Consider the following 23,011-nt stretch of genomic DNA (forward strand, 5'->3'; position numbering starts at 1 on the left):
TGCAGATTGGAGGGTAGCTAATGTTATCCCACTTATTAAGAAAGGAGGGAGAGAGAAAACAGGCAATTATAGTCCAGTTAGTTTGACATCAGTGGTGGGGAAGATGCTGGAGTAAATTATAAAAGATGAAATAGCTGCATACTTGGATAGCAGTGGCAGGATAGGTCCGAGTCAGCATGGATTTATGAAGGGGAAATCATGCTTGACTAATCTTCTGGAATTTTTTGAGGATGTAACTATGAAAATGGACAAGGGAGAGCCAGTGGAAGTAGTGTAGCTGGTTTCAGGGTGACTTGGACAGGTTGGGTGAGTGGGCAGATGTATGGCAGATGCAGTTTAATGTGAGGTTATCCACTTTGATGGCAAGAACAGGAAGGCAGATTACTAACTGAATGGTGTCAAGCTAGGAAAAGGGGAAGTACAATGAGATCTGGGTGTCCTTGTTCATCAGTCACTGAAAGTAAGCATGCAGGTACAGCAGGCAGTGAAGAAAGCTAATGGCATGTTGGCCTTCATAACAAGGGGAGTTGAGTATAGGAGCAAAGAGGTCCTTCTGCAGTTGTACAAGGCCCTGGTGAGTCCCCATCTGGAGTATTATGTGCAGTTTTGGTCACCAACTTTGAGGAAGGACATTCTTGCTATGGAGGGAGTGCAGCGTAGGTTCACTGGGTTAATTCCTGGGATGGTGGGAATGTCATATGTTGAGAGATTGGAGTGACTGGGCTTGTATACACTGGAATTTAGAAGGATGACAGGGGATCTGATTGAAACATATAAGACTATTAAGGGATTGGACACACTAGAGGCAGGAAACATGTTCCTGATGTTGGGGGAGTCCAGAACCAGAAGCCACGGTTTAAGAAGAAGCGGTAGACTTTATACTTTATACTTTATTGTTGCCAAACAATTGATACTAGAATGTAAATCATCACAGCGATATTTGTTTCTGCGCTTCCCACTCCCTGCATTACAAATCGATAGTAAATATTAAAAATTTAAATTATAAATCATAAATAGAAAATAGAAAAAATGGAAAGTAAGGTAGTGCAAAAAAACCAAGAGGCAGGTCCGGATATTTGGAGAGTACGGCCCAGATCCGGGTCAGGATCCGACCATTTAGAATGGAGTTGAGGAAAAACTTTTTCACACAGAGGGTTGTGGATCTGTGGAATGCTCTGCCTCAGAAGGCAGTGGAGGCCAATTCTCTGGATTCTTCCAAGAAAGTTAGATAGAGCTCTTAAAGATAGCGGAGTCAAGGGATATGGGGAGAAGGCAGGAACGGGGTACTGATTGTGGATGATCAGCCATGATCACAGTGAATGGCGGTACTGGCTTGAAGGGCCGAATGGCCTACTCCTGCACCTATTGCCTATTGTCTAACCACCTCCTGCGAATTATCTTACAGTTCTGATGGAACACTGATGCTGTTTTTCTTACCACGTGCTGCTTAACGTAGACTCCACATCTTTAAGGTGCAAGAAGAACCCTGAGTACCTGGAATAAGACCACATGGTCAGAGGAAAATTATGCATACTCCGTGCAGATAGCATCCAGGTCCTTGGAACTGAGGCAATTTTGCTAACTGCTGCACATACACTCATGAATCAAATCAGAATCGGGTTTATTATCACTGGCATATGTCTTGAAATTCGTAATTTAGTGGTGGATATACAGTGCAAGACATAAAAGTTACTATTGAGGACCTCCTTTGGTCAGAGTTGGCCATAAATGTTGCATTCCACATGCAAGTACCCCTGTAGGGCTGCCTGAGAACTCCAGCTCTGGATTTTTCCTCAGGGTTTACTCTAAAGACTTTCCCCTGAGTCGGTACAGTCACAAGGCAGTGGAGATTTAAGATCAGTTTTCCTTCTCGTAGATGAGCTGCCAACCACAGCTGACAAGCCCCATCTACCAGAAGTTACTGATTCTACCCCTTGTGTCAGTAGAAACGGTTAAGCCACACGTGAAGTCCAAGAGCTGGACTTGGTTGCCAGAGGCTGTTTGGGACGCAATCTATTGGGAGCATTTAATAGGTAGTGGGAGCTTATTCCCAGTAACACCCCCGGCTATAACAACCTTAACGGAGCAAACTCATGGAACAAAATTATTAAAAGTTACAATAATTGTGCACAAAAGGAACTAGTTCATGTACTATTCAGAAATCTCATGGCGAGGGGGAAGAAGATGTTCCTAAAACAGTGATTAAGGATCTTTGGACAAACACATTGGCCTGAATACCATTTCTCCTTGCCAATATTGTAATTGATAACTGGATAACAGTATGATTATCTTGCGTAAATCTATAAGCAACTATACAACTACAAGTAATTTTTCAAAACTGGGCCTGGTTTTCTCATGTTTCATAAGTTGAGCTGTCTGAAGCACAACTGAGATTTTGCATTTATCAAAACAAAAAAATAAGTGAATGCAATAATTAATATCTAAACACTGTACTGGTTATTTTCTTTTCAAACTTTTGCAAGACCTCTTTGGTAACCTGACAAACAAAAACTGATAATTGACATTTTCTCTGATTCCTCGTTTTCCAGGTGTCAGTTGTGATGCATGTTTAAAAGGAAATTTTCGAGGCCGCAGATATAAGTGCTTAATTTGCTACGACTACGACCTTTGTGCATCTTGTTATGAAAGTGGGGCTACTACTACGAGACATACAACTGATCATCCAATGCAGTGCATATTAACAAGAGTAGATTTTGGTAGGTATTTTTACGAATACTTTATTTCTGTTACGAATAAAATAATTTGCTGTAAAGGCTGAAAAGAAAATTTCCTATTTAGTATTGATTTGTTCTGGTTCTTTTGAAATCAATAAAATAATTTGGGATTTATCAAACTTTTTTATGTCTTGATGGTAAGTCTTTATCATCTTGTGTACCTCATATAAACTCTTGCCTCTGAGAACTTCAGGCTCAAAATTCTTGCAGTTTTGAATGTGACAATTTTTGAGTAGATCTCATTTACATCAGTTTTATTTTTGCATAAATTAATGTCAAATGAATCAAACAGATGTAGAGATAATTGAAAGGAGGGATGGAAGGCAGAGTGCAGAGGATAGGTGTCAGTGGTGATGCTGAGTGCAGTGCTTAGTAAATCCTGATAGTACTTGGTATTTGTGATTTTATTTTGCTGGTTGACAGAGGGGCATATATAGATGAGCATGGCAGATTTTGGACATTTTATTCTTGGAGTTGGGGTGGTGGGGGGACAATGGAAGGGTAACATATGTTCATTACATGGTAGTGAATAAATGTTGTAAATTTTGCTTGTAGAGTTGGCATTGTGCAGTTTTGGAGTTGTGCAATATGCTTAAACAATACAAGTCCCTGCTAGCAAATTAATTCTCCTTTTGGCACCATCCTCTATGAAAAGTTCCAATTTTCTGGTTAATCACACTTTCATGACAGTGGGATGTTTGGGTTTAGCACTAGGGTTCATCGCTTCCTCTCTATAGTAAGCCTTGAGGATAGCTCAGTTAATTTCCAGCAGCACTGTTGGGGTAGGGGGGGGTGGGAGAATTATTTTGTAAACAAATACAGTTGTTGTTATGGGTTTTGCCTAAGGTTGGTGCTGTCATTTTGTTCTGTGTTTTATACTCTCATCTACTTCAAGGTTTCATTATTTGTTGGCAGCAAAATTCCATTAGAGTTCTGGTTCACTGTCTGTGTCTAATTTTGTTTTAAAGTTCAGTTTTCACTTCAATAATTGTTTAACTGCCTTAAAGATTTTCCATTAATCAGATTTTTCATATTTCTGAGCATAGATGTTCATTGGTGATGGTATCTACTGTATTTAATTGATCCAGGGAAACTATAAATAAATTCCTGAGGTTTTTTTATACTGGGTGGAGTGACATCCTGATGTTTTCCATTTACTATATTTACAGTGCCACCTACTGCTAGAAGTCACATAGAGCCTTGAGGTAATTTTTGTATAATTACCAAAGCAAATTTCAAATTTGTATTTGAACTATAGAAATTTAAAGTTCTCAGAAATTTACTAAGTTGCTATTTTCAGAAGGAACATCATGGAAAATTAGCGTGTAAATACTCAAAATACTGGTGGCAGTTAGCTCTTATTGGACACTTCAGACGTTGGGTGCAGACTTAGTTCAGTAAAGTGTTTAGAGGACAACTTGAATGCTTTGTCATTTAATAATGGGACAGCAGTTGCCCTTTTCAATGATTAAGATTGTTCAGAAGGTAGTGCTATTTGAAGTTAGGTTTGAGTTATTGTTGTACATCAATAAATAGTATATACTTCTGGCCACAGTGTTTTATATTACTGGTGGAGAGAATTGATATTGACTACAAATAAGATGCCAACTAAGTTTTACAAAATTGGGATCGTGCCAGTATTTGATCATTTTTCTAATCAATTAGTTTAGAAATTTCTGATTCAGTGTAAGCATCTTTTCTGAAAATTATGCATTGAATAATGTGATCACATAACTGTGCTCAGAATATTGAAATACTGGATGGTTAGTGTACATTAGAATGGTGGCATCCGTTAGTCTTGCGAGACCATGGAAAGTCTTGCTTCTCCAGAGCGCAGGCCTGGGCAAGGTTGTATGGAAGACTGGCAGTTGCCCACGCAGCAAGTCTCCTCTCTCTACGATACCGATGTTGTCCAAGGGAAGGGCAAGGGCTAATACAGCTTGGCTCCAGTGTCGTCGCAGGAGTTGCCACAACGAGGTTGAAGGCAATGTCGGACTGCCTTAGGGACTCCAGCTCCAGATTTGTCCTCGGGGTTTATTCCTGAAGCCTTTCCCATGAGTGGGTTTGGCTGCAAGGCAGCAGTGGTTTGAAATCAAAGTTTAACCTCTCTTAGATGGACTGGCTTCCCAGGCTGATGAGCTCCATCTGCCCGAAACATTAGAATGACTATAATTTTATTGTGGCATATACTTTGGTTGATCTAAATTTTTGATTCTCAAGCCACCATGCCCTGACATTATCTTTCTTTTTCAATCTTTTTATTAGTTTCACAAAATATAAACATGACATAGTAGTAATACAAAGTTATTGGGAATACATTGTTATAATTAAGAGTAGTTATAGAACTAAAAAATTGATTGACAAAACTCCCAATCATAAAGGATATCAATGAATAATATAGAACAAAGAGAAATAACTAGACAAAAATCATGAAAAAGGAAAAAAAAATAAAAATAACCCTCCCCCCCAAAAAAAACTAAATCTAAACAGAATTAATCAACTACACTTAAAAAAAAGACCTGGGCTGTTTTAACATCATAAAAAAAATGGGAGAAATGAAAACCCTTAGTGTCGGCAACTCCGTTCCTCTCAACCAATATTACAGAGCAGTAAAATACGTTTGGAAATGATCAAATCACATCATATGAAAATGCTGAATAAATGGCCTCCAAGTCTTTTCGAATTTAATGAAAGGATCATAAACTACACATCTAATTTTTTCCAAATTTAAACACAACAGAGTTTGTGAGAACCGGTGAAATATAGTAGGGGGGTTAATCTCTTTCCAATACAGCAAAATGGATCTTCTAGCCATTGAAGTAAGAAATGCAATCATCTGACAAGCTGAAGAGGTTAAATGATTTAATTCTATCATTGGTAGGCCAAAAATAGCAGTAATTGGGTGAGGTTGTAAGTCTATATCCAAAATCGTTGAAATAATATCAAAAATGTCTTCCCAATATTTTTTCAGCAAAGAACATGACCAAAACATATGAGTTAAAGAAGCTATCTTGGAATGACATTTATCACATATAGGATTTATATAAGAATAATAACGAGATAGTTTATCTTTAGACATGTGAGCCCTGTGCACTACTGTAAACCGTATCAACGCATGTTTAGCACATACAGAGGATGAATTAACTAATTGAAGAATTTTTTCCCATTTTTCAATCGGTATAATAATCTTAAGTTCTCTTTCCCAATCAGTTTTAATTTTATTAGATACATCAAGACATAAATTCATAATTATATTATAAATAATTGCTACAACACCTTTCTGAGAAAGGTTTAAATCTAAAATTTTTTCCAAAATATCTATTGGATATGAGTGTGGAAAATTAGGAGAAACAGTTATTAAAAAGTTTCTACCCTGATATTAAGGTGGACTATTTTCTGTATGTAATGTTGAAACATTGAAATCATTATTTATAACAACATTCTCCAGGAAAGATTCAAATACTAACTGGTAAAGGAAATTAAAAGTTCAGTTTTCATTTTTGGGCCTCAGTTTTAAAAATATCTACAGATTATTGTTCCATTTTCAAACTTGAGAAGAGGAGCTCAGCAGTAAACCCAAAGGTTGCAAGTAATTTAAGCTTTTTTATAAACATCAGGTTACTCGGACTGTATAGTGCTTTGATTTCTTGGTTCTCTATCCTTGGAGTGGATTCAAAATGATAACCACCAACAATAAATTTTAAATTTAAAAAAAAACTTGTTTTGAACTTCTCCTATACAAAAGCATTGACTATATCAGATGATAGGCAACATATTAGTGCACGCAGAAATGATTGAGTTGTCTGGAAGTGAAAACTGCTTTTTGAAAGGCACTTTACTCCGTTGCTCTTTTTCGCATTACCTTTCAGGTTTTTATATTTCCAGAGTTGAAAATTGGTTTTGATGATGATTCCATTACCAGTGCGTTATATATGTAATACAAAGTAACTTTGAAACAGTTTTTCATTTCCCCATCGTAGCAACCCCTCCTCTTTCTCCTCACTCTCATACCTTCACCTAACTCCCCAAGAAATTATTTTGCCACTTATTTGAAATTGTGCTTTCCAGTTGGTTTCTCGGTGTCATTTGATAATTTTTGAGCTCCCATTAACTTGACAATCCCTGATCTCAAAACACACTCATTGTCATTGCAGTAAATTTCCTCTCTTTTTCTAGGATTTTGTTAACTGTTGCATCCAAAATCAGATTAATGCTGCAACTGAAGCATAATCAGTAAAGTTTTGTATAAACCTGTCCTGAAGAAGGATCTCAGCTGAAACATTGACGCTTTATTCATTTCCATAGATGTTGCTTAGCTTGCTGTGTTCCTCCAGCATTTTGTGTGTGTTGCTCTGGATTTCCAACGTTTGCAGAATCACTTGTGTTTTTGTATAAACCTCTTTGCTTCTGCATGGCATGCCTCTGCAAAACCAGAGTTCTCCCATGGCCTTAATTTTTATCATCTCAATGGCATTCCCTGTTTCTAGTTTCTTTTCAACATGCATCTCTCCTCAATCCTTAGTATTAAATTGAGATTCCACTTACATTCCAATATCTTGAAATCTGTTACTATCCCTTGTACTTTGTTTTATTTTTCAATACTGAAATTAATTTACGATCTGCCCAAGTCTAGATCAAAACATGTATCAAAAGGAATATCTCCATCTCTAATCTGACAAACAACTGTTTACTTCTATCTAATCTGCGCCACAGTGAACTTTGCCCACATTGCTATGGGCTTCAATTATGCTTTTATCAATTAGAAACACTTGACGGCATTTTGAAATAGTACTTCACCTTCCTAATGTTAACATTCATTTTAAGAGGACTAGAATATAAAAGCGAGGATGGTATGCTGAGGCTTTATAAGGCACTTGTGAGGCCTTACTTTATCTAATAAAGGATGTGCTGACATTGGAGAGGGTTCAGGGGAGGTTTACAAGAGTGATTCCAGGAATGAAAGGTTATTGTATGAGGAGCATTTGATGGCTCTGGGCCTGTACTTGCTGGAATTTAGAAGAATGAAGGGGGACCTCATTGAAACCTATTAAATGATGAAATGCCTAGATAATTAGATTATGAGGACACTCAGTCCTCATTTATTGTCACTTAGAAATTCATGCATTAAAAAATGACAACGTTCCTCCAGAATGATATCACAAGAAAACGCAGGACAAATCAAGACTAAAACTTACAAAACCACATAATTATAACATATAGTTACAACAGTGCAAAGCAATACCATAATTTGATGAGCAGACCATGCGCACGGTAAAAAAAAGTCACACACTCCCAATAGCCTCATCATCTTACGCAGGCAGTAGAAGGGAGAAACTCTCCCTGCCATGATCCTCCAAGCGCCGCAAACTTGCCGATGCAGCACCATTGGAAGCACCCGACCGCAGCGGACTCTTAAGTCCATCCGATAATGTTTGTAGACGGGAAGTTTCCTAAAGTGGTGGAGTCCAGGACGAGAGGGCACAGCTTCAGCATAGAGGGATGACCATTTAGAACAAGATGAGGTGGAATTTCTTTAGCCAGAGAGTGGTGATTCTGTGAAATTTGTTGCCACAGGTAGCTGTGAAGGCCAGGACATTGGATTTATTTCAGGCAGCGGTTGATGGGTTCTTGATTCGTCAGGGCATGAAAGAATATGGGGAGAAGGCAGGAGAATGGGGATTGAGAGGGAAAATGGATCAGCCGTGATGAAATGACAGAGTAGACCCCATGGACCAAATGGCCTTTCTTTTTCAATCTTTTTATTGGTTTCAAATGGTAAACATAACATAATATTGATACAAAGTTATTAGGATTACATTGTTATAATTAACATATTTAACTATAAACCCAGTTGACACACGGGTATTAAACCTCCCAATCATACAGGATACAGATATAATATACATTAAAAAAAAGGAAAAAAATCATGAAAAAGGAAAAAATATATAAAAATATACCCCAAAATTAAAACTAACCTAAACAATGTTAACCAACTAAACTTAAAAAAAAGAGACATGGGCTGTTATGTAACATCAGAAAAAAGAACCATTAGTGTCGTCGACTCCACTCCTCTCAACATATATTAAAAAGAAATAGAATAAGTTTGGAAAAGGTCAAATTACATCATATGGAAATGTTGAATAAATGGCCTCCAAGTCTTTTCGAATTTAATAGAGGGATCATAAATAACACTTCTAATTTTTTCTAAGTTTAAACATTACATAGTTTGAGAGAACCAATGAAATGTGGTGGGAGGATTAATCTCTTTCAGCAAAATGGATCTTCTAGCTATTAATGTGAGAAATGCAATCATCCGACGAGCTGGAGAGATTAAATTACTTGATTCTATCATTGGTAACCCAAAAATTGCAGTAATAGGGTGAGGTTGTAAATCAATATTCAGAACACTTGAAATAATATCAAAAATATCTTTCCAATATTTTTTCAAAAAAGGACATGACCAAAACGTATGAGTTAAAGAAGCTATCTCAAAGTGACATCTATCGCATATAGGATTTATATGGGAATAATAACGAGCTAATTTATCCTTGGACATGTGAGCCCTGTGCACTACTTTAAACTGTATCAAAGCATGTTTAGCACATACAGAGGATGAGTTAAATAATTGAAGAATTTTTTTTCCCATTTTTCAATCGGTAAAGTAATTTTAAGTTCCCTTTCCCAATCAGTCTTAACTTTGTTAAATACGTCTGGACGTATTTTCATAATTATATTATAAATAGTTGCTATTAAACCTTTCTGAAAAGGATTTAAATCTAAAATGTTTTCCAAAATATCTGTTGAATATAAATTCGGGAAGGTAGGAAAGACAGTCTTTAAGAAATTTCTAATCTGTAAATATCTAAAAAAATGGGATCTAGACAAGTTATATTTATTAGATAATTGTTCAAAGGACATGAAGCAATTATCCAAAAATATATCACAAAAACATACTGTACCTTTAGTTTTCCAAGCCAAATATGCTTGATCCATAATATAGGGTTGAAAGAAGAAATTAGACATAATAGGACTTACTAAAATAAATTGATTCAACCCAAAAAATTTTTGAAATTGAAACCATATACGTAAAGTATATTTTACTATTGGGTTATCCATTTGTTTATACAATTTAGAAAGAGTAAAGGGAAGTGAAGTCCCTAAAATAGAACCCAACGAAAACCCTTGTAAAGAATTACATGCAAACAACAGGAATTCTGCTGATGCTGGAAATTCAAGCAACACACATCAAAGTTGCTGGTGAACGCAGCAGGCCAGGCAGCATCTGTAGGAAGAAGTGCAGTCGACGTTTCAGGCCGAGACCCTTCGTCCTGACTGCACCTCTTCCTACAGATGCTGCCTGGCCTGCTGCGTTCACCAGCAACTTTGATGTGTAAAGAATTACGTTCAAGATTTACGCAATGTGGACTTGAATTTACGTCCAAGTCCCATAACCAAAATTTTAAATATCTAATATTAATTGCCCAGCAGTAAAATCTAAAAATTGGCAAAGCCAAACCACCCCCCCCTTTTAGATTTCTGTAAATGTCTTTTACCTAACCGAATGGCCTGATTTTGCTCCTATCTCTTATGGTCTTATTGAATGAACCTCTTCAACCCAAAGAAATTGTGATGCAATGGAACAGCCTCCATCAGACCAAGACACTTGCTTTACTCCTGCTTTGAAATCTGAACAAAATTGTTGACTCAACTCTACACATAGGAATATAAATAAATCAATTAGATTTTTGAGTATCTCATGTTTTGACTGAAAGGATGAACAGTTTTTTCCCAAAAATTAGAGACAGTTTGTAAATTGTTTCATAAACATTCTTGTGGAAACATTTGCAGATGCTTTTGTCTTAATTTCTCTATTAGAGGATATTGTTGATCTAGGACCAATTATTCAATGGATCTTCTATAAATAATCAATGTTCAAAGTACATTTATTTTCAAAGTATGTATACTGTGTACAACCTTGAGATTCATCTTCTTGCAGGCAGCCACAAGACAAAGAAACACAATAGAACTCACTCAGCAGACTGTCAAACACTGTGTGTGTGTGTGGAGTGGGGGCAAGAATAAATTGTGCAATAAAAAATACACTGAACATTAACCACAGAGTCATCAAAAGTGAGGCCACAGCCACGGAGCAAATTCAGTGCTGAGGCGAGTGCCGATTGTTGCAGGTGAGAGTAGCTGTCAGTTCAGCACTGAAGCACCTTGATCAAGTTGTCCAAAATAGTAAAAAAAGTAAACAAAATACATGGACGATGATCTTCAGAGTCTCTGAATGAGAGTTCACAGCTGCGCAGCCCATTCAACGTTGAAGTGAGTGAAATCCAACCAGGAGCCCAATGGCTACAGAGCAACAACCGCTCCCAAACCTGGTGGTGTGGTATTTTAGAGAGAAGAAAGTATTTCCAGTTAGCTGCAGGCAGACAGCACTGAACACCTGTTCGTTTTCCACTCTCATCTTCAGCTATTTTAATCTTGCTTGATGCTTTAATCAGCGTGGAGTAATGAAGCTGACCATGAGTTTGACTTGCGCTACAGCGTATATCCCCAGCAATGGCTACACTCGAGAGTCTAGTTTGCTAAGACACCCAGATCACAAAAACCCTCAGATTGTTTAGTCGGCTCAAAAGTAGTCCTTAAAAGGGAAATTACAGGCTGCACTCGATCACAGTTCAGAAGAAGAAACGTATCTAGAAGAAGTATATCTTGTAGTTTTTTGTAAGCTGTCTGCAACATGTCATCGTTGGCCGCTGGTGCCATCATATCTGTTTGTATCAGGAATAACGTGATTTACTGTTAGTATTGAGTACAGTGCTGCAGTAGGCAGAGCAATTGCTCTCTCAGGGTTTTAGTGACCCCTGTTTAATCTTGACCCCGGTGCTGTGTTTGTGAAAACTGCACATTCTGCTTGTAACTTCTGTGGTTTTTTTCTGTGCTCTGGTTTTCTCCCATATCCCTGATATGATTGCCAACTGTAAACTGCTGCTGGCCCTTGCTTTATAGGTGAGAGATAGAAGGGGAGTGTGTCAGGCAGGTTAGAGGAATAGCAGAGGGAGTATAGATTATTGGAAAAATTAGTGGGAGAGAAAGATTGATCGGTGAGTTGGCATAGACTTAGTGAGCCAAAATAGTGGCCACTAATGTCATTTGAAAAGAGTGGAATATTAACTATGCATTATGTTATTCATCAAAATAGCATAGTACATAGAAATGTTCACATGGCCTCCTCTGTGGAACCATATACTTGTTAATCTTCATAATTTGAGGAATTGTGAATGGAACTATCATAGGTTGACGTGAAAGTTCATTGAAGCAACTTGTGTTTAGCAGAAATCCTGATGTAGTATACTGAGGCCTAGGTAATTATGATTGTGGCTTGCAGAAGTCACACCCATCTACTTTGTGAAATATAATTCTAGTCAGTAGAATGCTTTTAGTAGGTTTCAATTGGTACATTTAATGTTAAAGAAATGTATACAGTATACATTCTAATGTTTTCCTTGCTGGGGTGTAAGGACTATGGGTCATTATCTCAAAATAAAGACCTGTTTCAATCAAAACACATCTACCACTTCCACTGTGGTAGCTCATTCCACACTTGCAACACCTCTTGTGTGAAGAAGTTCCATCTCAGATTATTTCTCCTTTCACTCTGAACCTATAACCTGTAATTCTAGTGTCACCCAGCCTTGGGGAAAACACCTACATGCATTATCCTTATCTACACCCCTCATAATTTGGTATACCACAATAAGATTGTATACCTCATTCTCCTGTGCTTCAAGGAAAGCCCTGCCATATTTAACCTTACTCTATAACTCAGGTCCTCAAGTCCTGGCAGCATCCTTGTAAATTTTCTCTGTGATCTTTCAAGATTATTGATGTATTTGATGTAGGTAGGTGATCAGAACTGCACACAATACTCCAAATTTGGCCTCAGCAATGTCTTGTAGGACTTCAACATAACATCCCAACTCCTGTACTCGGTGCCCTGGTTTATAAGAGCCAATGTGCCAAAGCTGTCTTTACTACTCTATCCTCTGATTCTCTTTACAACCCACCCCTGCGATACCACTTCCAAGGAATCCTGGATATGTATTTCCATCCCCCTTTGTTCTGCTGCAGACCTTGGTGTGCAAGTCTTACCCTGGTTTATCTTCCCAAAATGCCACACCTCACACTTGCCTGCATTAAATTTCATCTGCCATTTTTTCCGGCTGGTTCAAATCCTGTTGCAGGCTTTGATAGCCTTCCTCACTGTCTAGTACAGTCCCAATACTGGTGACATTTGCAAATTTAGTTTACCACATGATCATCTAAATCATTAATATAAATGGTAACAATAGACCCAGCACTGATCCCTGTCACACACCACGAATCACAGGATTCTCCTACTATCCAGTGTTCAATCCATTTGACTGCTTCATCCTGAAGTCCATCTGGACAATGTCTACCACCTTTCCTTCATCAACTTTCTAGGTAACCTCCTCAGAAAATTAGGATTGGCGAGACATGACCTGCCATAGCTAAAGCCATGCTGATGATCCCTAATCAGGCCCTGACTATCCAAATGCTTATATGGTGGGTTCTGATTAATTGGGTCACATCTGGACCAGTATATTTTGGCCTAATTAGAAACATAGGAACATAGAAAATAGGTGCAGGAGTAGGCCATTCGGCCCTTCGAGCCTGCACCGCCATTCAGTATGATCATGGCTGATCATCCAACTCAGAACCCTGTACCAGCCTTCTCCCCCATACCCCCTGATCCCTTTAGCCACAAGGGCCATATCTAACTCCCTCTTAAATATAGCCAATGAACTGGCCTCAACTGTTTCCTGTGGCAGAGAATTCCACAGATTCACCACTCTCTGTGTGAAGAAGTTTTTCCTAATCTCGGTCCTAAAAGGCTTCCCCTTTATCCTCAAACTGTGACCCCTCGTTCTGGACTTTCCCAACATTGGGAACTATCTTCCTGCATCTAGCCTGTCCAATCCCTTTAAGATTTTATACGTTTCAATAAGACCCCCCCTTTATCTTCTAAATTCCAGAGAGTATAAGCCTAGTCGATCCAGTCTTTCATCATATGAAAGCCCTGCCATCCCAGGGATCAATCTGGTGAACCTTCTTTGTACTCCCTCTATGGCAAGAATGCCTTTCCTCAGATTAGGGGACCAAAACTGCACACAATACTCCAGGTGTGATCTCACCAAGGCCTTGTACAACTGCAGTAGTACCTCCCTGCTCCTGTACTCGAATCCTCTTGCTATGAATGCCAGCATACCATTCGTCTTTTTCACCGCCTGCTGTACCTGCATGCCCACTTTCAATGACTGGTGTATAATGACACCCAGGTCTCGTTGCACCTCCCCTTTTCCTAATCGGCCACCATTCAGATAATAATCTGTTTTCCTGTTCTTGCCACCAAAGTGGACAACCTCACATTTATCCACATTAAATTGCATCTGCCATGAATTTGCCCACTCACCTAACCTATCCAAGTCACCCTGCATCCTCTTAGCATCCTCCTCACAGCTAACACTACCGCCCAGCTTCGTGTCATCTGCAAACTTGGAGATGCTGCATTTAATTCCCTCATCTAAGTCATTAATATATATTGTAAACAACTGGGGTCCCAGCACTGAGCCTTGCGGTACCCCACTAGTCACAACCTGCCATTCTGAAAAGGTCCCATTTATTCCCACTCTTTGCTTCCTGTCTGCCAACCAATTCTCTATCCACATCAATACCTTGCCCACAATACCATGTGCTTTAAGTTTGCACACTAATCTTTCACTAATCTCCTGTGTGGGACCTTGTCAAAAGCCTTTTGAAAATCCAAATATACCACATCCACTGGTTCTCCCCTATCCACTCTACTAATTACATCCTCAAAAAATTCTGAGATTCGTCAGACATGATTTTCCTTTCACAAATCTATGCTGACTTTGTCCGATGATTTCACCGCTTTCCAAATGTGCTGTTATCACATCTTTGATAACTGACTCTAGCATTTTCCCCACCACCGATGTCAGGCTAACCGGTCTATAATTCCCCGGTTTCTCTCTCCCTCCTTTTTTAAAAAGTGGGGTTACATTAGCCACCCTTCAATCCTCAGGAACTAATCCAGAGTCTAAAGAGTTTTGAAAAATTGCATCCACTATTTCTTGCGCTACTTCCTTAAGCACTCTGGGATGCAGACCATCTGGCCCTGGGGATCAATCTGCCTTTAATCCCTCCAATTTACCTAACACCACTTCCCTGCTAACATGTATTTCCCTCAGTTCCTCCATCTCACTGGACCCTCTGTCCCCTACTGTTTCCAGAAGATTATTTATGTCCTCCTTAGAGAAGACAGAACCAAAGTAGTTATTCAATTGGTCTGCCATGTCCTTGCTCCCCATAATCAATTCACCTGTTTCTGTCTGCAGGGGACCTACATTTGTCTTTACCAGTCTTTTCCTTTTTACATATCTATAAAAGCTTTTACAGTCCGTTTTTATGTTCCCTGCCAGTGTTCTTTCATAATCTTTTTTCCCCTTCCTAATTAAGCCCTTTGTCCTCTTCTGCTGAACTCTGAATTTTTCTCAGTCCTCAGGTGAGCCACTTTTTCTGGCCCTAAGTGTTATGCAGCTCTACCCATATTAATTCCACATCCTCCCGGCTAATGTCCTTCCTATCTATTGTGTTAATCTCCTCTCTAACCAGCAATGCTACCCCACCTCCTTTTCTTTCATGTCCATCCCTCCTGAATATTGAATATCCCTGAATGTTGAGCTCCCATCCCTGGTCACCCTGGAGCCATGTCTCTGTGATCCCAACTATATCATATTCATTAATAACAATCTGCACTTTTAATTCAGCCACCTTATTACGAATGCTCCTTGCATTGACACACAAAGCCTTCAGGCTCGCTTTTACAACACTCTTAGCCCTTATACAATTATGTTGAAAAGTGGCCCTTTTTGATTTTTGCCCTGGATTTGCCGGCCTGCCACTTTTACTTTTCACCTTGCTACTTTTTGCTTCTACCCTCATTTTACACCCCTCTGTCTCTCTGCACTTGTTCCCATCCCCCTGTTGTGAACTAACTGCCTCTCTCCTAGTCTCTTTAATTTGATTCCCACCCCTCAACCATTCCAGTTTAAAGTCACCTCAGTAGCCCTCGCAAATCTCCCCGCCAGGATATTGGTCCCCCTAGGATTCAAGTGTAACCCATCCTTTTTGAACAGGTCATACCTGTGCCAAAAGAGGTCCCAATGATCCAAAAACTTGAATCCCTGCCCCCTGCTCCAATCCCTCAGCCACGCATTTATCCTCCACCTCATTGCATTCCTACTCTCACTGTTGCGTGGCACAGGCAGTAATCCCGAGATTACTACCTTTGCGGTCCTTTTTCTCAACTCCCTTCCTAATTCCCTATATTCTCCTTTCAGGACCTCTTCCCTTTTCCTACCTATGTCATTGGTACCTATATGTACCACGACCTCTGGCTCCTCACCCTCCCACTTCAGGATATCTTAGACGCCATCAGAAATATCCCGGACCCTGGCACCAGGGAGGCAAACTACCATCCGGGTCTCTGGACTGCGTCCACAGAATCGCCTATCTGACCCCCTTACTATCGAGTCCCCGATTACAACTGCCCTCCTCTTCCTTTCCCTACCCTTCTGAGCTACAGGGCCGGGCTCTGGGCCGGAGGCACGGCCACTGTCGCTTCCCCCAGTTGAGCTGTCCCCCCCAACAGTACTCAAACAGAGTACCTATTGTCAAGGGGCACAGCCACCAGGGTACTCTCTATTACCTGACTCTTCCCCTTCCCCCTCCTAACCGTGACCCACTTGTCTGCCTCCCGTGGCCCCGGTGTCACCACCTGCCTGTAACTCCTCACTCTCCCTGACCAGACGAAGGTCATCGAGCTTCTAATTAGCAGAAGTTTCATGGAAAGAGTTAAAGTATAGAAAGACAAATTAATTTTAACCAAGTAACAAATTATGCATTTAAATAAAATGCAGAACAAATTTGAACATTACCAATACTACCACAGTACTATAACACTATTAGTTCTCAGTAAGGGCCTCATGTTTGTCCCCCTTCGCCCACACCTCAGCGAGTGCCGTGTTTGCCATGATGCGGAACTTTTCTTCCGCCGTCTCCGTCTCCGAGCCTACTTCTTCGGCAAGGACTTTTCCACCCCCACCGATGACCCCTTCTCCCGTCTTCAACCCTCCTCTTCTTCATGGACACGCCGCTCTGGTCTTCTGCCTGCTCTGGATCTCTTTATCGCTAATTGCCAACGGGACATCAACCTGTCTCGACTTCACCGCACCTTGTCCCCATTCCAACCTCACTCCTTCGGAACGCTCTGCTCTCCACTCCCTCCGCACTAATCCTAACCTTATTATTAAACCCGCCGATAAGGGGGGTGCTGTTGTAGTCTGGCGTACTGACCTCTACCTTGCCGAGGCACGGCGACAACTTGCGGATGCCTCCTCTTATTTACCCCTCGATTGTGACCCCACTAAGGAGCACCAGGCCATTGTCTCCCATACCATCACCAATTTTATCCGCTCAGGGGATCTCCCATCCACTGCTACCAACCTTATAGTTCCCACACCCCGCACTTCCCGTTTCTACCTCCTACCCAAGATCCACAAACCTGCCTGTCCTGGCCGACCTATTGTCTCAGCTTGCTCCTGCCCCACCGAACTCGTTTCTGTATACCTCGACACGGTTTTATCACCCCTTGTTCAATCCCTTCCGACCTATGTTCGTGACACTTCTCACGCTCTTAAACTTTTCGATGATTTTAAGTTATCTGGCCCCCACCGCTTTATTTTCACCATGGGTGTCCAGTCCTTATATACTTCCATCCCCCATCAGTATGGTCTCAAAGCTCTACGCTTCTTTTTGGATTCCAGACCTAATCAGTTCCCCTCTACCACCACTCTGCTCCGTCTAGCGGAGTTAGTCCTTACTCTTAATAATTTCTCCTTTGGCTCCTCCCACTTCCTCCAAACTAAAGGTGTAGCTATGGGCGCCCGTATGGGTCCTAGCTATGCCTGCCTTTTTGTTGAGTTTGTGGAACAATCTTAAGTTCCATGCCTATTCCGGTATCTGTCCCCCACTTTTCCTTCACTACATCGACGACTGCATTGGCGCTGCTTCCTGCACGCATGCAGAACTCGTTGACTTTATTAACTTTGCCTCCAACTTTCACCCTGCCCTCAAGTTTACCTGGTCCATTTCCGACACCTCCTTTCCCTTTCTAGATCTTTCTGTCTCTGTCTCTGGAGACAGCTTATCCACTGATGTCTACTATAAGCCTACTGACTCTCACAGCTATCTGGACTATTCCTCTTCTCACCCTGTCTCTTGCAAAAACGCCATTCCCTTCTCGCAATTCCTCCGTCTCCGCCGCATCTGCTCTCAGGATGAGGCTCTTCATTCTAGGACGAGGGAGATGTCTTCCTTTTTTAAAGAAAGGGGCTTCCTTTCCTCCACTATCAACTCTGCTCTTAAACGCATCTCCCCCATTTCACGTACATCTGCTCTCACTCCATCCTCCCGCCACCCCACTAGGAATAGGGTTCCCCTGGTCCTCACCTACCACCCCACCAGCCTCCGGGTCCAACATATTATTCTCCGTAACTTCCGCCACCTCCAACGGGATCCCACCACTAAGCACATCTTTCCCTCCCCTCCCCCCCCCTGCATTCCGCAGGGATCGCTCCCTACGCAACTCCCTTGTCCATTCGTCCCCCCCATCCCTCCCCACTGATCTCCCTCCTGGCACTTATCCGTGTAAGCGGAACAAGTGCTACACATGCCCTTACACTTCCTCCCTTACCACCATTCAGGGCCCCAAACAGTCCTTCCAGGTGAGGCAACACTTCACCTGTGAGTCGACTGGGGTGATATACTGCGTCCGGTGCGCCCGATGTGGCCTTTTATATATTGGCGAGACCCGACGCAGACTGGGAGACCGCTTTGCTGAACATCTACGCCCTGTCCGCCAGAGAAAGCAGGATCTCCCAGTGGCCACACATTTTAATTCCACATCCCATTCCCATTCTGACATGTCTATCCACGGCCTCCTCTACTATAAAGATGAAGCCACACTCAGGTTGGAGGAACAACACCTTATATTCCGTCTGGGTAGCCTCCAACCTGATGGCATGAACATCGACTTCTCTAACTTCCGCTAAGGCCCCACCTCCCCCTCGTACCCCATCTGTTACTTATTTTTATGTGCACATTCTTTCTCTCACTGTCCTTTTTCTCCCTCTGTCCCTCTGAATATACCTCTTGCCCATCCTCTGGGGGGCCCCCCCCCTTGTCTTTCTTCCCGGACCTCCTGTCCCATGATCCTCTCGTATCCCCTTTTGCCTATCACCTGTCCAGCTCTCGGCTCTATCCCTCCCCCTCCTGTCTTCTCCTATCATTTCGGATCTCCCCCTCCCCCTCCAGCTTTCAAATCCCTTACTCACTCTTCCTTCAGTTAGTCCTGACAAAGGGTCTCGGCCTGAAACGTCGACTGCACCTCTTCCTGCAGATGCTGCCTGGCCTGCTGCGTTCACCAGCAACTTTGATGTGTGTTGCTTGAATTTCCAGCATCTGCAGAAATCCTGTTGTTTGAGTTCCTAATAGTTATTGGGGGAGGAATTCAGCCAGTGAACTCTGCCGTGTCCTTTTTGATTGACTGTAAATGAACAGAATAAGCACAGGCACCAAGTGCAGATAATGGACTGTTTTGTACAATGCTTTCAATGATTGCATCTTTGAAACCTTCATTTTCATTTTAATATTCAAGATGACTGTTGATACCTTCGAATTCTTTGTAGTTTCTAACTTGCTGAAGTGGTGAAATTGTTTCATTTACAGTCCTGGTTGTTTCTTGCATCTCCAAGCTTAAGTGCTTGAAACTGCAGTGAGCAATACAGTTCTAAGTTGTCTTGCTGCTTATTTCTCGCCAAATATCAGTGACAAAACTGCTTGCTTTCTGAATTCAAACACACACAACTGATGCTTTTTTAAAAAAGTATTCGCCGAAGCATGATGTAGTGTCTAATGGCGAAATGCACGCAACTGACGCTAGTTAGAAACTGTTTGGTAATGGTCTCCTGTCTCAATTAAGCGGTATAATGTCCCTAAATTAAAGTAGGGATTCCCAACATTGGGCTCACCGGCCTATAATTTCTGGACTTATTCTTAGAGCCTTTCTTGAAAAATGGAGCAGCATTTGCTATCTTCCAGGTCTCCAGCACCTCTCAGTGCCTAAGATCATTTTAAATATCTCTGCCATGGCCCCTGCAAGTTCTGCACTAGCTTTTCACAAGGTTTGAGGATCTGCCTTTTCAGACCTTGAGGATTTATCTGCCCTAATTTGCCTCAAGACAGCCATAAACTAGATATGGTCCATGATCTCACTACTCCTTTGCCTCAGTTCTGTAGGTAAATCTGTCTCCCAGTTAAATACAGATACAAAAAATTCTTTTGAGATCTCCATCTTTTTCAACTCCATGCATAAATAACCACACTGATCTTCAATTGAATCAGTTTTGTCTCTTGCTTTCCTTTTGCTCGTAATATTGGTGGAGAAGCCCTTGGGATTCTCTTTCAACTTTTCTTTCAAAGAGAGCAACCTTGTGCCCTCTTTTATTCCTCTTGATTTCTCTTTTAGGTGTTTTCTCTTGTATTTCTTCCACTCATTTAATCCTGATATGTGCCGCCTCTTTTTTTAAATTTACCAGGGCCTCTAACTCCTGATAACCAATATTCCCCAAACCTGTTAGCCTTGCATTTAAATTCAGCAGGAACAGAGAGATTGTGTACAGTGTTTCACTTTTGAAGGCCTCCTATTTACCAAGCATTTCTTCGCCTGAAAGCAACACATTTAATCTACATCTGCCAGATCTCTTATGACGCCATCTGAATTAGCCTTTCTGCAAATTAGAATTTCAACCCAAGGACATTCTATCCTTCTGTAATTATCTTGAAATTAATGGACTTGTGATCACTAGATCCAAAGGCTATTTTCCTGAGGCAGCAGGAAGAGTAGAAAGAGTCCATTAAGGGGAACTTAGTTTTTTGTGATGGAGTGAGCTGTGTCCATAGCTGTACAATTTCTTGTGGACAAGCGACGCACATAAAAGTTGCTGGTGAACGCAGCAAGCCAGGCAGCATCTCTAGGAGGAGGTACAGTTGACGTTTTGGGCCGAGACCCTTCGTTAGGACTAACTCTTACTATTTCTTTTCCAGCTCTTGGCTCCATCCCTCCCCCTCCTGTCTTCTCCTATCATTTTGGATCTCCCCCTCCCTCTCCCACTTTCAAATCTCTTACTATCTCTTCGTTCACCAGCAACTTTTATGTGTGTTGCTTGAAATTCCAGCATCTGCAGATTTTCTCGTGTTTGAATTTCTTGTGGACTTGGGCAGAACAACTACCATACCAAGCCATAATGTATCTGGATAGGATGCTTTCTAAGATGCATCTATAAAAAATTGGTGAGGGTCAACAGGGATGTGTTGAATTTCCTTAGCCTTTTGGAATTATGATAGTGAAGGCAAAGCTGTGGTCATTAGATTCCGTAGCATACTGCCAGAGGAATTAGTGGAGGCAGGTACTTGCAATTAAAACATATTCTAGATGAACACTTGAGTTGCCCAGTATTTGAGTTGGGTTCCCAGGAGGATAGAGGAATGGAGTTGCAGAACTTTGAACCTAGCCCTAACTGCCTAAAGGCACAGCTATCCATAAAAGAGAAACTGGAAAATTAAAGAAGCTTTTCATTTTGATGTGGCTGTAAATGTTCTACTTATTTTTGAGAAGCAGCTGTGGAATGGATCCCAGCGTTAGGTAGTGTAGAATTTATCCACTCCCTTTCTCTCCTGCTTTTTTATTATTTGTATGTGAAATGACACTTGGTAGGTTGTATCCATTTTTCCAATGTTTGAAAATAATGTCAATGATCAGTAATGAAACCATTGTTCATATTTGACAATAGTGTAACCATCGAACATGGCCAGAAGCACAATTTTTTCAATTCATTGTGCTTGCATAGTATGCCATATACTAAATTCAGTTGAATACTGAATTTCTAGAAGCTAGAACATTGTTACGCACTTCTGGACTGTCTTCAGTAATTTTTTTCCAGTTTGCCTCGCATTTAGTGCTTGTGCATTGTTACAGAAGCTAATAGTGTTAATGTCTTGTGGAAAGTTTACTGTAGACTGTGCATCCTGTTTTTCTTTTTCCCCCATGGTTATAGGCCTACTTTAGTCTTACAGACAGTGTGTTCAACTCTACCACCGTCCTAACATCTCAATTATAATTTTGCTCAGGAGTTGCTGATCTGATTAAATCATCTGTATGGATGGCAGGCAATATAATTTTCACTGTACCTTGGTACATGTGACAATAATAAGCACATTTAAGAGAATGCTGATTTAAGAGTGCCTTCATTATGTTCAGTTTCTTTCTAAATGTAATCGCTTAATTTAGGGAGTGACTGGTGTTGAGTTTGAATTGATAAATTGTAATTACAATTGCAGATCAATTCGTTTACAATCTATTGTAAGTGTGAAATCAGGAAAAAGGTTTTCAAGTGAGCGATACTACAAGTAGAGATTTTCCTCTAGAATTTCCCTTGTGAACAATATTGTAGCACATCTGTGATTTTGTCTGAACATTATCTATAAGTGGGAAAGAGCTTTCATTGCCAATATGTAATTGTGCAGTTATAGAATTAGAATGATAATATTTGGGTGTATATCCATATTAATATAGTATGAATTAACCCAATTAAATATCTTTTTGTGCATGGTCTTGTAGTTGCCTGCCCAATTTTAATTGCCATGTCAAATTGCCAGAGGAGACAGAAATTAATCGTTTACCTGTTTTTTTAATTCTGCAAATAATAAATGAATACAAAAGATAAATCAAATTTGAATCAATTCTTTCAATTTTCATCTCTAACTTGAGAAAAATATATTTGCCTTGATCTTTTAGACTGTTATCTGATTTCTTTTCAATATTACTTTTCTTTTTTGACAATTAATTGCAAGATTTGTCCACATTTTTCTGAGGGGCTTTCATTCTGACATTTTAAGAATTGTGTGTTCTTCATTACATCCTCTGGACGTGGAAAGGCAAGGTTTCAGAACCAACAAGAGTAACCAATCCACAGCTTGCTTTTGTCAGTACTGTTTGATTTTATGTGCATTGGCTTTGCTGTAAGTGGCTAGGATATTTTATAATC

General features: G+C 40.5%; 1 protein-coding gene across 1 annotated transcript in view; it reads left to right on the forward strand.

The window, feature by feature from the left end:
* Positions 1-23,011, forward strand: part of kcmf1 (potassium channel modulatory factor 1) — a 124,175-nt gene that overhangs the window by 55,645 nt on the left and 45,519 nt on the right. Inside the window, exon 2 of the mRNA XM_063069070.1 lies at positions 2,550-2,717. Coding sequence (XP_062925140.1) covers positions 2,550-2,717 — 168 coding nt within the window. The remainder of the gene's footprint in view (positions 1-2,549; positions 2,718-23,011) is intronic.

Source organism: Mobula hypostoma, chromosome 16 (genome assembly GCF_963921235.1).
Source record: "Mobula hypostoma chromosome 16, sMobHyp1.1, whole genome shotgun sequence".
Lineage (NCBI taxonomy): Eukaryota > Metazoa > Chordata > Chondrichthyes > Myliobatiformes > Myliobatidae > Mobula > Mobula hypostoma.